Here is a 15,623-nt window from a genome sequence, read left to right on the forward strand (position 1 = left end):
GTAAGTGAATAACTTCATTAAAACTGCAACATGTCCTATTTAAAGTCTGAATTTAAAAATCTTTATTTTTAATGATTTTGGGAGACAATACATTTTTAAGGACCATGACATTTTCCGACAAAAAATCTGGCATAAAATGTTTTCAATTCATTGCATTGAAAGCCTACAGGCCACAAAGGTTTGAGAATGTAACTGATTCCTTTTTGTATAATTTAAACATTTCAACTTTAAGGCTGCTTGACAACATGTTGAAATACATTTCTTGGAACAAGACTAAAGTTGTTTGTTTGAAAAGTATATGGCATGATTGAGTATTAAGCTCAACACTATTGACGTTAATTACACTAGATAAATTTATAATCAATTGCAATCCATAAATATGGTAAGTATGTACTTAATGTAATCTTAATGTTTTTTTGCAGCATTTATCTGATTTTTGTATTATACAGTAGAACTCATTGGGACACTTCCCATGAAACAAATAAGAGGAAATATATGTTTTTATTTACAACTAATCCAAACTGTGACTCCAGATAACCATGCTTCCATGTTCATGTTTTTGTATAATATAATAATACTAAAAAATGGTTAAAAACAGGACTTTCCGACATACAGAAAGGGGTATAAAAAAAAAACAGTTGAAAAGAAAACACTAATATAAACATCTTTTTGAATTGTACTAAATTATTGCATTACTTCCATATTTTGAGAAGTTTAGACAAAATTCTAAATCTCTTAGGAATTTATTTAACAACACTTAATTGAGATATTTCCTCTTAAGTGGTATTCACCTAGATAAGAGGATTATTCAATATAAGGGTAAGTGTTTCCTGAGATCACTTATCCAATTAAACAAATTGTTTAATAAAGCATGGTAAGTTAAGAACCAAATGGTGGTCTGTGGGTCCGATATTTTGGTGTGAAGGTTGGAAATATCAAATATTGTTAAATATCATTTATGATGTTGTATAATTTCAAATGGTATTGACAAAAACATAGGGAAGACACTGTTTACAATCACAGAAATGTTCATGTAAGGTTGGATAAATAAATATTGTCTATACTGTATTTTCACATGGTATCAAATATATCACATACAAATATTAAAAAAAAAAACAGAAGGATGAAAATGTTTAAAATTTTTTGGTAATTTTTTACCAATAATAAATATCATCTCAGATTGTATTGCATATGGTATTAAATAAATCCTGAAATTAAAAAAAAAAAGATGATAAATAAAATAGATTACCTTATAGATATTGGCCCCTTTTTTTAAAATGTGCAAAATTGGATAGAAAACACAATTATTTACCTTAAAAAACTGTAAACCAAAAATAATTTTTAGTTAAATATAATTCCTTTTATTTTGTCTTAAATGAGAAATCATTTTTTTTCTATGGTAGTGAATAACTGCAAATCACCTATTCAAAGTCTGAATTGATTAATCTCCATGTTTTGGGGGGACAATACATCTTTAAACACTGAATTAAATATAAAGTGGATTGATCTAAATACAATAAACATTCAATGAGTAGTACGCTCCATTATGCCGCTGGCATAAAATATATCTTAGAACAAATTCATTCAATCAATTGTTGTGGACATCTATCATCTATCAGAGTTGAAATGTTCAAATGATAAACACAAAGAAATAGTTGAATCATATAATCTATGGTACATCGCAAAGGCATTATCTTAAATCAAGTTATGAATTCAATGGTATGTATGTGATATTTAGTATTGCTGTATTTGTTAAAGAATCTCATATCGCTCTCTGTGTGTCCAACTGGCAGGTTGGAATACATGTAGAAACAGTATTGCACGGTCTTCCAGATGAGATGTTAGGCCATTAGTTCTGTGGGCAAAATGGCTCATGTGCATGTTAAGTACACTCTTCAAAAAGAGTAGGATCATCTCCTGTGTATTGCCAATTTCCCCACCAGAAGGAACCACCTTAGGGGGACGGTTATCCATGGGGTGGACACCAACAATTTTCTATTTATTTTTCTAGAAGTGGAGTAAAATTTGAAACACTTGATTCACCCAATGGCTTATTGTGATTCATAGCCAATTCCTTCTATCGCAGGAGAACATTCCTGTTTGAAATCTATAAATACTAGTAACAACACATTCCATGGTTTTAAATTGAGTTGACTTGAATGCTGCCATTGACTGGAAGTTTTAAAACACTGTACAAATTAAATTAAAACCATTGAACAAGAAATCAGTAACCATATCACAATTCCAACTTGTTTATAAACTAGAATGCCAAAAAAGAACAAAAGAAACATCAATATTAAAATCAAAGTTAAAAAGTGCTTTACCATCAAATTCTTGGGAAGACCAGTTCTTTGCCGTTTCTGATGGTATCACTGCCATTCTGTCTTTTCTTCTAGCTGACCTTTTGGCAAGATTTGGAATCTCAATTTGTGATGTCGAAGCTGACCTACCATTAAATCGTTTCCTGGAAGTGCCATTACCCTCCTCCACTTCATCAAAGGGCTGGTAGGTTAGGGAAGATGTACTCATTCTATTAAAACAAAAAAATAACAAATATCAAAATCTGAATTTATCTTATCTTATGAGGTGGTGAAAAGTGAAAACCTGAGGCTGTGTATCATTTCATTTCCTGGACTTTGTCATCTAAGGTTTAGACACTTACTTAAGGATACTGATATACTGTATATATCTATATATTTTTTTTTTAGTGTCACATAATAGTTATTCACTTTGAGCACAAATTATATTGGATAAAACATTACCTGAAAAACTGTAATTGAAAGCAAAATTGGTTTTAGTTATAAATTGAACCATTCGTTTTGTGTTTTTTTTTATGAAATTGATTAATATTATATATAAATGCAAAAAAATGGCTTATTCAAAATATGAATTTATTAATCTTCATTTTTTCCAAGTTTTAAGGGGACAAATACACCTTTGCTAAGCTAAGCGTGTTTGATAAATTTGACTCCACCAGTATCATAATTTAGAAGTAGTGAAACTGACAATCTCCTACTTATTTAGAATAGTGTAGAGATCGTTCATTTGCATTTGGACCAATAGCTAAACGTCCAATCCAGAGAATGAGAACAATGCATCTTTCTCTCATCTTTACTCATCTATGACCGGTTGATTTGAAATTCTTTAATTTGTTACTACCTATGTGCTGCCCTCTGTTGTAGCCTACTGTACACTTAAATACATTATGTCAAGTCTCAAGCATCTACGTTTTAACCTAACCTCAAGCACGTACCTAGCTTCAAAATGCTGTTTATCATGCTTAGAATCACCATCACCTATCCTAGGCCACAACAACATAAAATCAACTTTATGGGGAGTATGTTAATGAATTAGGGACGTTTTAAACCATGGACGGTCATGAATGTTTTGACACAGTTGGCTGGGACTTAGGTATAAACATTTATTTGTTTAGGGTTGGGGAAATGAATTTTGGAGCGGGACATAATTGAAAAGTCTGCATGTTAACAACCTCTAACTTGACATGTATGGAAATTATTATTATTATTATTATTATTACATTTATTTACCAAGGGTAGCCCAAACAGTTAAAAACTGGTTTCCATTGGGGCCCTGCATTTTACCTAATTTATTTTTTTAATTTTTTTTACGATATACAAAATGTAAAAAAGCAATTAGCACACAGTTAATAAAAAATATTGAAAAAAAAAATCTATAAAAATACAACAATAAATTCGGATACAATTACAATTTGAGGACAACGTAGCTCCTCTCATTTTGAACACTATAAGGTCTTAATTGTACTTAATGCATTGTATCATACAAATTAGATTTAAAAACATTTACAGACGTCTCGGTTCTCAAGTCGATATGCAAATAAATACATAAAATTTTCTTTCATCCAACAGCTAGCAAGTAACTCACCAATTAGAGGATTTAAATTGTGAAGCTAAAGCCTTCCAATCCTAAAGGCCAGGGTTCAATACTGACCAAGTGCCTGGGTTACGTTGTAACTCTTTCTACTCCACTCCCTAATCCTTAAATAAGGCTTAGTTATAAGCATGGTTTTTAATTATCCATCCTATAATTGCCTAATGGATGAAAAAAAAGTCTTATTTGAGGCTTACTGTAGTGGAGAAAATAGTTCAGAATGTGACGTTTTAGAGTCTTACAAAATAACTGAATGATAAAACTTTATACAGTAATTTTTTATTTTTTATATTACGGTATAATATTAGATTTAAAAATTTAATAATTCACAAATTTTAAGCATTTTTCTGTTTTAATCTGTTTTAATATTTAATTTTAAAGAAATTAATTAATTCAGAAATACTGAAGATATCTGTAAGAATGAGAAAGAACATATACTTAATGTTTTAAATTATGACATACAAACAATAGACATGCCATATATAGGAAATGAAGAACAAGTCAAGGGAACAAGTTATGATATCATCAAGGGAACAAGTTATGATATCATCAAGGGAACGCAACAGGTTGTCACAAAACATGTAATTCCACTTTTAACAGGATAAATAGTCTGTGTTCTTTAGCAATGATAAAAACATGTTTTGGGGCCAACAAATGGTTTAAAACAGTAAATAGCAATGTTAAGGTGTAGGCAGTGAGAATAAAGAGAGGGTAATCTTGCCTTCAGGATGCAAATCATTGGTGATTTCCATTGTTTGCTTCAACAAAAATTGTTCTCTTAATAAGGAGGAAGGGTTTTACCGTATAACAGTATCTCATTTTATAAAATCATGAACTCTATAAAGTTAATTAATAACCCTTTGTTCAACTCATTATGTTATATAATAAATATATTGTTATATACTTAATTATTATATTTTATTTCAACATAAGGCTTAAAACTATAAATCTATATATTGTGTTTGCATTTTAAATTTTTTTATTATCAATAAAGATACAGTATGTGCCTGTGTTTTTTAAATAAATATTATGATATTATTATCATTTCAAATTGAACATCTTTCTTTTTTTGCAAGCTGTCCCGCAATACTTCAAAAATTTATTGCAGTCTAAATTCGAGCCGCAGGTCATAACTTGCAGGGAGTCGTACTAAACATTGTTTTGCAACAGAATTCATATTAGATGATCTGTAAATTAATAATTTAATCAAATTGAAGGTTGGAATTGTGTCAAATCACCATGAAATGCTTTGTTACATCATGAAATCCTTTTATCATGAAACAGATATAGTTAATAAGCAATTCGACTTACTAATAACTTTGCAAGAACATAATTTGTTATTAGACAAGTATTAACAAAGACAGCTAAAATGTAACATTGGTGTGAACAACAGTATGGTTAATTACCTTGGTAGGCCTATCATAGATATAATTCTGTATTAGCTGGACACAGAACACTGGGAGATGATCTCCTACTCTATTTCGAATTGTACCAAGTTTTAATGTGCAATCTTTGTACATTTACGTCCCATCTATACAGTAGGACAAGGCAATAAGAATAGAGCATCTTGCCTAAACATACAATCAATATGGCACAGAATGGCTCGGACAGATGCAACTTACATGCCAGTTCAATCTCCTCATACAATGCCACATTATCCTATGAAAGTCAGTGCAGCACCAAATATACCTAGGCAGTTTCTCATCCAAGACCTGATAAAAACTGTTTGTTTCAACGTGATATTGCCATGGTTAGCCTATGCATAAAAAGTATCATTCATTCATTGGCTTATAATCAAAACTTATTATCAAATACTGTAATCAAATTTCCAATTACATACATATGAGCAGCCAATTTACTCTAATTATATCAATCACCAATCAAACAACAAATCACTCATCTTTTGGGAATCTCCAATCCATATCATGTACAAAGCAAACACATTTGTTGCAGAGTGAATTGTACTATAGTATACATTTATAATTATCAGAGGCAGATCAAAGATTTTAAGGAAAGGAAACAAACAAGGAGATCGACGCCTTTATATTGGCCAAACATATAGAGATATCATACAATTAGGCCAATGTCTCATAAGGTTTTCCTTTAAAAGTGTTTAATATTATAGGCCTAATATCCCTCTATTAAGCTAATCTAAGATCAATCTGTGAACAAATTTAAATAAAGGTAATTTTACTTAATCCTGGGTGTCAACATTTACCCAAAAAAGGTGCATAGGTAGGGCTGGAAAAAGGTCATTTTAGGGTTTAAAGGTTTTTTTGAGAGAGTTGTCTTTATTTTTATACTACTAATATTTTTATAGCCTAAACTAAATTTAGTTTATGTGAATGTTTGTTTTCAATATAAAATTACATATTTCAGAATTATTCATCCATGTTACCATTTGTAGCAATCACAAAAATTTTAATTAAATTAAGATAAACAAATAAACTTACCTAATAAGTTCCTTGTCATTATTAGGATTGTAGAAGTATCAATGTCCAATTGCCTTGTTCTAGCAGGTAGTATATCTGTTAAAATGAATGTGGTACAAATATTGAGTTCCAACACTATAGATCGCAAGAGAATTGCTTGAAAACTCAAGGGGCAAATTACAATATAATGTTTGACTTCAGTCAGTAGACTACTGGAAAAGTTCAATATGAAAACCATATTTACATGAAAATATTATTAACATAAATAATTACAATCAAATTCAAACAATACATTGTGACCCAGTGGTCTAATGGCTAGGACATTTGCATATCAAGTAGAAGGTTCCGAGTTCGAATATCTTTTTCTCATTCTCACAGCTTTCCTCATCATTTATCAGTTCAAATTAATTAATCAAAATTCAGTACATCACCAGGCGGTTTATAATTTGTTCTGTGTCTGTAATGTTTATATATATAATACAGTTAAAACTTATTGCATTGATGAAGGATTAGTATTATTCCCAAAAGCTCTGCAATTTCTTTCTGGCTGTTTTTATTTTTGGATTAATATTCTATTTCCATGTACCCAAAGCATTGTCATTTTTTCAATTTGCCTTTTGATTTATAAGATACGAGCAATTTTTGTTGGAATAAACATAATGACATGACTGCGATACATTACAAAGACAGCAGAATTTCTTTTTCTCAGTTTTTATGTATGTGACTAAACTTTAAAAAAAAATTAAAATGTGTGACTTCTGTACTGCAAAAATATTTGTTAGGGGCAGTTAGAGCATTATTGCAATTTTCATGGTATTTTTGGTATGAATGTGTATACATTTGATGTACTGTATCATGTTACTTGGACATTTATAGGACTTGTCAACTTGCTGGGAATATATAACATCAAAAAACAATGGGGAAAACAGGAAAGGCACTGGGATATGACAATTACCTTTAGATGTTACTATTCCGGTAGGAATGTGCTCTGATACAGTGAAGAATATATAAGATGTGTTATCTTTGCTAGTATTTTATCACTGAAACGTTTGATTCAAAAATGAAAATACATAAAACTGCTATTGTTTTTGACTAAAATGTGTGATTTAAAAAAAAGAATTCAAACTTCTGGTTTTTGTAATAAAAATATACAAGCATATTGTGCCTCCCTTGGTTTCAGTTTGGTGCTATAAGGAAAGAAACACCTAGTTTACTTTTTCAAGTAATAGTCACGCATTTGCTGTTAATTAAGTCTGTAGTTCCTTCCCTTTTTGGCAAGATATTTATGCAGGCTATAATTTTATATTAAATGATTTTATTATTCAAATTTAAGGTAACATATATCACCGACTATCAATTCCCTGCCTCAAAACATGGATACCAACGCTATACTCTTCTGATGGATTGATGGAAGTCAAGTATAATCCCACCCTCTAATCGAGGCTATTTAATGGAGTCTAATCCCTAACTTTTACCATTCATACCCTGTGACTACTATACACCCAAACTCGTCATACTGGAAATAAGCCTACAGAAATTTGTTTTTTTGAAGTTTCACATAATGTATGCATATTATACAGTTTTATCAACCAAGTATATCGCATGCAATGCGGTGCCAATATAATATATAAAGACTTCCGCGCTTATGTATTTTATTATGCAGTATAAAAGCCCTTTCTTAATCCCCGAAGATATAACAACTATATTGTCTCATACAAAACACATAAAAGGATACAGTTAATTTTATTTTATCAGGGTCTTTAATAGGCTTATTGATTTTTACTACATATTTTTATTATTATTACTTTCTCAAAATATGGGACATTTTTACGAGTTTCAATTAGAAATGGCGCTCAAAACATTTGTTGCCTATGGTTACAATAACATAAAGTGTAACCAATAAATAGACTACTTTATGTGTTTAGTTGAAAATTAATTTAATTTATCCATTTACAATTTTAGTATAGAGGCTAAATAGGGGAGCAAAAAATGTTGATGTTGCATGCCTTATATGCAAATGAACCATATTGATTGCATAACAATTTTAAGGAGCTACTGTATCCCAGAGCGGGATTATATTAAAAACAAGATCAAAACAACAAAATGTAGAAAAATGTACAGCATTACTAAAGTCAAATGTAGGTTGGAGCCATAGACTAAATGAACATTATATATTGGCTATAACATTAAGCCGTATTATTTAATATGTTATAATGACTTGAACTACATTAGCTAACAAATGATTTGTGTCATTCTTATATTAACATGGGTGAAACTTGCAATTCCATAATAAATCAAACGTTACACGATATTTTGAAGAGGATCAAATATTAAACAATTCATCTTTTTCATACTTCTATTGACAATGATTGCAGTCTATGGAAAAAAATTAAATTGATACGAAATTAGACGTATAGACGCTTCCTTTGTGTTTCAGTATTGACGTCTCCAGCTTCTCAATTTTTTTGAATCAGATTAAAAAAAATTGAGAAGCCGGAGACGTCAATACTGAAACACAAAGGAAGCGTCTATACGTCTAATTTCGTATCAATTAAATTTTTTTCCATAGACTGCAATCATTGTCAATAGAAGTATGAAAAAGATGAATTGTTTAATATTTCATCCTCTTCAAAATATCATGTAACGTTTGATTTATTATGGAATTGCAAGTTTCACCCATGTTAACATAAAATGACACAAATCATTTGTTAGCTAATGTAGTTCAAGTCATTATAACATATTAAATAATACGGCTTAATGTTATAGCCAATATATATCAAACTGCTCTTCGATCAATACAACTTGGTAAATGTGGAACGTTGCTAGGTTAAATCAAAGGTTAATATTTATTTGTCTAATAAGATCATTTTTCAATTTTTCAACTCAACCAACCTTTTAATTATGTTTCTAGGGATGAATATTCTTCTGACAATTCTTTAAGCTCTGCCTACACTATGAAACCAGTTTGACAAAAAAAAAGTATGATGTGCCAAAATATGGTAGTGATATGACATCATCGTGTCCATATATGGGCACCTCACATTTTATCATCACATAAAGTTTGATTGTGTAGACAGATCTTTTGAATTACTTCTGTGTGACAATACGAAACTCTTTTAGAAATTGTCCTAAGAATCTGACAGTCATACAGATAAATATATACATGAACCATCACCAAGGACAGTGGACTAAATGTAACAAAAGTATACAACTTTTATTTCCCTAAAGAGTTTCTTCGTGTTAAGTTCTGTCACAAAATTTGTCTGAGGGCGAGACACACTGGGCAGTGATGTAGCCACAAGAAATAAAGTGGTGCAGTTGTAGCAAGAAATAAGAAAAATCTCTGTTCAAGTCACTGGGTTGTCAAAAGCCTCTGTGAAAAAATGGTCAGGTTGAAATCTTACCACATGTACCGGTGGCTGGCACTGCATGGGCAGTGATGAACCAGTACACAAGGTAACCCTACTCTACTGTTTTAAATAATCTCTAGATTTTCATTGGCAGCCATAAAATGATGGATGCCGAATGCTTTATACCAAGTACAACAAACAAGTGGCGTATGGTTTGTGAGGCATCAAACAAAACTTGAACACATTATTTTTAATATTTTTCTTAAAATTACAAAATATAGCCAAAACATATATAGTCCATGACCTCTGTTCACTGAACAATGTTACATTATCTTCAGATCAACATTTTGCAAGGAATGACTGATTCAGCTTTAGAAGGAATGACCCAATGGGAATCAACATCTATTCCAAACAAGTTCATCCAGATAACTTTTCGTTATTCTTGGTGTCTCTTGGGATCATTTTGATGTAATTACTGTTCATTCAATTGATAAAGTAAATAGAGATGTTGATGAATTGAGCAACAACACATTTCATCTGGAGAACAAAAAGTACTAAGATGTTGACTGACTGCCCAGATAATTTAAATTTATCCAAACATAGATGATATTGATTCGATTCTGAAACATCTTGCTTATACTTATAGGGCGAGTATTAAACCATAAAGACACTAGTACATTTACAGATTCTTTAAAATTTTAAATGAAACTACCTTCTCTCGCAACAAGAGTACTACTGTATATCATAATCAGTCAGAAATTAGTACCTTCATCTTTGAAAAAAATGTTTATTTAAGCAATTTGAAGCATATAAGAAAGCTAAGGTAAAAGCAAAAAAATCTCCTTTTGTTATACTATCTACAACCTCCAATCCAATATGTAACTATTGTAAATATTTACAGGGTTAAGTAATATATTAACATAATATGAATCTTTTAATACATTTAAACATAGTCACCAGGCAACTTTACCATTTAAACTTAAACCAACTTCAAATGTAATCTTTCAAATATTTCAGACTTATCCGGAATCAAAATCAATCGGCTGTAAATGTCTGATGACGAGTGTTTTCATGTAATTTAATGGTGACCTAGTTGTCAGCCGGATGACTATAACACAACTTAACCAAATTAGGATGTTCCGTGTCTTGGGGCAGTGTTATGGGACATTCGGCAGGCAATCTGTAAATAGTATGACCTGAATCAAAGCGGTGAATGTCTCCAACGAGAAGCAATATCGACCAAGAAACGAATCTTGGTGAAATTAGACAGGAATATGTATTTAAAGCATAAGACAGAAATTATCGACTGGTTCTAACATCACAGATCAAATGTTTTGTGTCTTGTTAGGCACGTGTCAAAATTAATGTGTTTGTGTTATGTTGCCAAAGCCTCACAAACCCAACATTTTATTGAATCTAGGTGGTTTTTTTCAAATTGAGAATTCATGTTTTGAGCAGAAATTTCTATATTTTGTTTATTTTAAATTTCCCCCAGTAGTGGATTTATAAGCAGACCAAATAATGATTTATATCAGTAATAAAAAAATCAGCAAAAAAAACAATTTTCCGTAAGATTGAATAATTTTTGTCCTATAGAATTAACGTGATTAACTGGCCGACCAAAAGAGGCCAGGTTTAGGGGCCTACTAGGATTTCACTGTCAATTGGCCAGAATATAATTCGAACGTTGTGAATTCTAAATAACATGGTATTCTATATTAAATTTCTATTATATTATAACCAAATGTTTATAAAAAGAAAATGTAATTGCTGCTAAAATTCTAGGTCATGTATCCTAAATTTACAGTAGCTGCCTGAATCAATATGTTTACATTTTTAAATGTTTTTAGAATTTAGAAATATAAAAACAATATTTGAATTAATAATTTTGCATCAGTTAGAGAAATTATTCTCTGGTATCTTCTCTCTTTCCTTCCACAAGCCATTCGACTTTTTAATCAAAATTTTAAACGTAAATAATGGAACACTAAATAATCATTTGCATTGTTTATGTTATCTAGGCCTATATCTTTGAATTTGAATCCCTAACAGTATTACTTGCTCCTCAGAATGTCCAGGAGCAAACACAGGTAGATATGACCCTGTAGCTATTGGTGTTGTGAACCCGATCAGTACACATTTGAAACAGATCTAAAGGTCAATCTATCTTATGTCCTAGATTTGTGAAACATGCATAAAACAATGTTACAACGATAATGTCACTTACATTTGAAAATTTGTATAGATTGATTAAAAATAAATGAAATAACCTACATATTCTTTTATTTAACTAATGCCCTTTATAATTGCTATTGGCAGGATGGTATTGAAACAAAGATCAAGCGAACATACCAAGAAATTGATTGAAGTTTAATTAAAAGATGTAATGACGTTACTTTAAACAAAAACACAAATCAATTACAAAATTGTTTATGCAAATGTATTTTAATGAAAATTTATGAAATTACATTTTGAAAATAGCAATTGAGTAGTATTGAAGCTATAAACAAATTAAAAATACACACCCTAATAAATGTGTTTGCCTATTCAACAAGAGAACAGCCATGAAAGTGATGATCATGATGATTTGCCCCTTTTATGGAAAAAACACTTTAAGGCTTGCCAATCCACAGGTAATATCACACACTGCTCATTTTTTCTGATATAATCTTGGTTTGGGTTACAAAACACTGGTTCTTGCTATAGAATGATTCCAACGAAGGGTTGTGTGGCAACAATGACAGGGCATCTGTCTCCATATCAAAATCAAAATACCTTAGTCCAAGTTTGAATAAATTGATTTGGGCAACTCTCACTCATCATTTCAATACTTGATCCTAGCAATTTTTTGAGATTCTCATATTCAACCACATTATAGTTAATCTTTTTTTATACTATAATACATTGTAAATTAATGTTCTTATGTACAAATCCTCAGAATTAAGTTCTAAATGTGTGTTCAATCAAAACAGTTTATTGAATTTCATAGAAGCAAACAATGAACCCAAACTCTTCTAAAAAAAACATCTTTTATTCCACCGATTTTATGTACCTGTATATAGTGCCTTTTTAACTCTATTGAATTTTATTGTTTTAGATTTTTACAAAAATGTATGTATATTATTATAATATATATTTGTAAAAGGAATGAATAAATGTGGGTGACCCCCACGAAAGAGAAAAAAAAACATCTTTTCTTATAAAAACATGTTATGATTTTGGTTGTATACAGTAAACATAACAAAATAAAAACAGTAAAAAATGGTTTAAATATTAAAACATTTGAGTGTATTTGAGTGTATTCTTGCCATTTGATTGGTTTATTTGTATCATGGGACATTCAGTATAGTTATATTGTACAGCAAAATTATACTTAATACAGTAATTCTACTCTAGTTAAAGATATATTGTCTCTCTGAAAACATTTTTTTTTATCAAATACCTTTGCTGAATAATGTCATTTTAATGTCATATAATAATTGACTTTGATCAAAAAATTGTAAATTTTTTAAGCAATTAATATTGACTGCCAGCCAATGGGTTTTTGGTTGAATCTAACCATTTATGTAATTGTCATTTTATATTAAAGTGAAAACATTATTTTTTAAGGTTTTTCCACAGAAGTGATTAACTTTGTTAAAACTACAAAATGGCATATTCAAAGTCTGATTTGATTAATCTTCATGTTCATGGTTTTGGTTGATTGGTAGATCATGATCTCATGTAAGTGGTTTTAAACAAATATTAAATTGTTCTTTCTTTTGTTTTATGTAAGAAAAATGTATGTTTATCAGTAAATTAATATTTATTCTTATAAACAAATCACAAGTATTGTCGTGAGGTGGTTTCCCAATTAATTGTACGATCAAACCGGTACTGGGTATGATCAACTAGCGTTCGTGTTCCCACCTAATCATCCATTCATAGAAGTACTGATGAAGATATCAATCTGTGGCGACAATAGAATGGACCCAAGACCTGGCTATCTTCGACTTTTAAATAATAGAAAGTTTAGAAAAATGTTTTTGTTAGACTAGAAATGTACGTTGTATGTATATAGAAAAATGGTTGTAGTTTTCAAAATTACGTTGTATAAGTTGCGATGTGAAAAACTGTTATTTGATCGTTAGTTGTCGTGTACATGAAGCAAAAATATAAATATAATAAAATAAAATAAAATAAAAATCGTTAGTAAAACTTTTAAAAAGAGTAAAGATATAAGGAAGAAAAGCAAAGAGATCATGGAGCGGCTGTACCAGAAAAAAAATGATAGTCGGTCCTATTCAACTCAGGTTTGTTTCAATGAAATAATCTTTCAACACATAAAAACAAATTGTCTATTATGTTATTTGTATAATAGTATTCATATAAGAACCACTTGATCTAGTGGTTTTAAAAGCATAACTATACTTTACTGTCTAAATAATAAAGTCTTAATGTCAAGCTCTAACATATCAGGATCTGATTTCATGGAACATGATCAATGTTGAGATAGAAAAGGATATTGAAGATTGGATATCAATCAGATATTGGTTCAATCATCGATAGAATTTAGCAAAAATATCTTATAATCGTTGGATCAATTACAGACATAACAGTCTCAATTAGTACTAAAGCCCCTAAGGTAGAACATCTTTTCAATTACTAGAGGGTGAGCTCGCTTCGCTCGCTCCCCCTCTAGGAAGTGTAGACGATGGTTCTCGGAATGATAATGTTCTCCTTATACATTTTCTGTCGGTTACCATTATTGAAAATGCTTGACATTCGTAAAACTAAACTACTTTGTTTCACAGTGTTTTTGATGATTAATAACATTTTAAAGTATAGTTTTTATTGTTTGGTAGGGCCCTTTGGGGAGGCGGAGGTCATTTGAGGGAGGTGCTTATTCGAGGGATATATGTTAAATTTTTTAGTTCTAATAATATGGTAACATTTATAATCAAATGAAATCCTCTCATAGATATGAAAAGTGGTAAAAAAGAATAACAAATGCTTGGTAAATTGCAGATAACAGTGCGGTGAATTCTACTACAAATAGTATAATTGTGTTATTATAAATATGTGGATGGACGTTTATTAGATAGTTGGGTTGTGGGGTGGGGGGGGGGGTTATTATTCAAAGTGATGTTTTATTGGAGAGGCGTTTATTCAAATGAATACCATCCTAATAATTATTAATACATTATTTAATTTAATCATCTTTTGAAACTAACTGCCGTGACAGAGTGGGCCCAAGAAAGAAGACATTACGGCTTGCAACATGGGCAGACATCTCGGTCCTAACGGGACACAGGAAGATAGCCTACAGTTATTCCTGCAAGCTTACTCAATAAAACTCAGCTATCGGGATTTCACTCGAAAAATGTCTTATCAAATCTCCCTATGTAATTTTATAATACTATTCCCCACAATATATCATGAGGAAACTTTCCCTCTTACCAAATTTCCAACTTTTGAACCAGGTTTTGCCTGACCTTGATAGTGACAGCCTTAATGACTTTACTCAGCATGTGACCTCATTAAATGCTAAATGGATTAAAGCATGTAAGCTATCTAGGTATTTCCTGTGAACTTTTTTACTGAACATTAAAAAAAAGGCAGCAACCAAAACACTCAACAAAATAGAACTGAAACGAATATAAAGTAACAAAATCCAAATATTTATTCATTTATATAACAACATATTTATAATATATATATATATATATATATAGGACGAAACGACTTCTCACGATCGGTATAGGCTTGGCCGGCCTTATTGCTAGGCTAAGGTCGATTGTAATTAAGTACTCAATCCATCATATCGTAGCCTACGAAAATCTGACGAAGATACATGGCAGTCCATACGTGGAACTCCTAGGCTAAATATCGGATTAACTGTAACAAAATGTTTTTATTTACATACTCGAGCGAGTGACTTCCATGACATAAT

The 15,623-nt window shown here is 30.6% G+C and overlaps 1 protein-coding gene across 1 annotated transcript in view; it reads right to left on the reverse strand.

Moving 5' to 3' along the window:
* LOC140044229 (uncharacterized) overlaps window positions 1–15,623 on the reverse strand; it is a 66,227-nt gene that overhangs the window by 34,033 nt on the left and 16,571 nt on the right. Inside the window, exons 2-3 of the mRNA XM_072088706.1 lie at window positions 6,363–6,437; window positions 2,325–2,530 (exon numbers count right to left, since the gene is read on the reverse strand). Coding sequence (XP_071944807.1) covers window positions 2,325–2,529 — 205 coding nt within the window. The 5' untranslated portion in view covers window position 2,530; window positions 6,363–6,437. The remainder of the gene's footprint in view (window positions 1–2,324; window positions 2,531–6,362; window positions 6,438–15,623) is intronic.

The sequence above is a fragment of the Antedon mediterranea genome, chromosome 3 (genome assembly GCF_964355755.1).
Source record: "Antedon mediterranea chromosome 3, ecAntMedi1.1, whole genome shotgun sequence".
Classification (NCBI taxonomy): Eukaryota; Metazoa; Echinodermata; class Crinoidea; order Comatulida; family Antedonidae; genus Antedon; species Antedon mediterranea.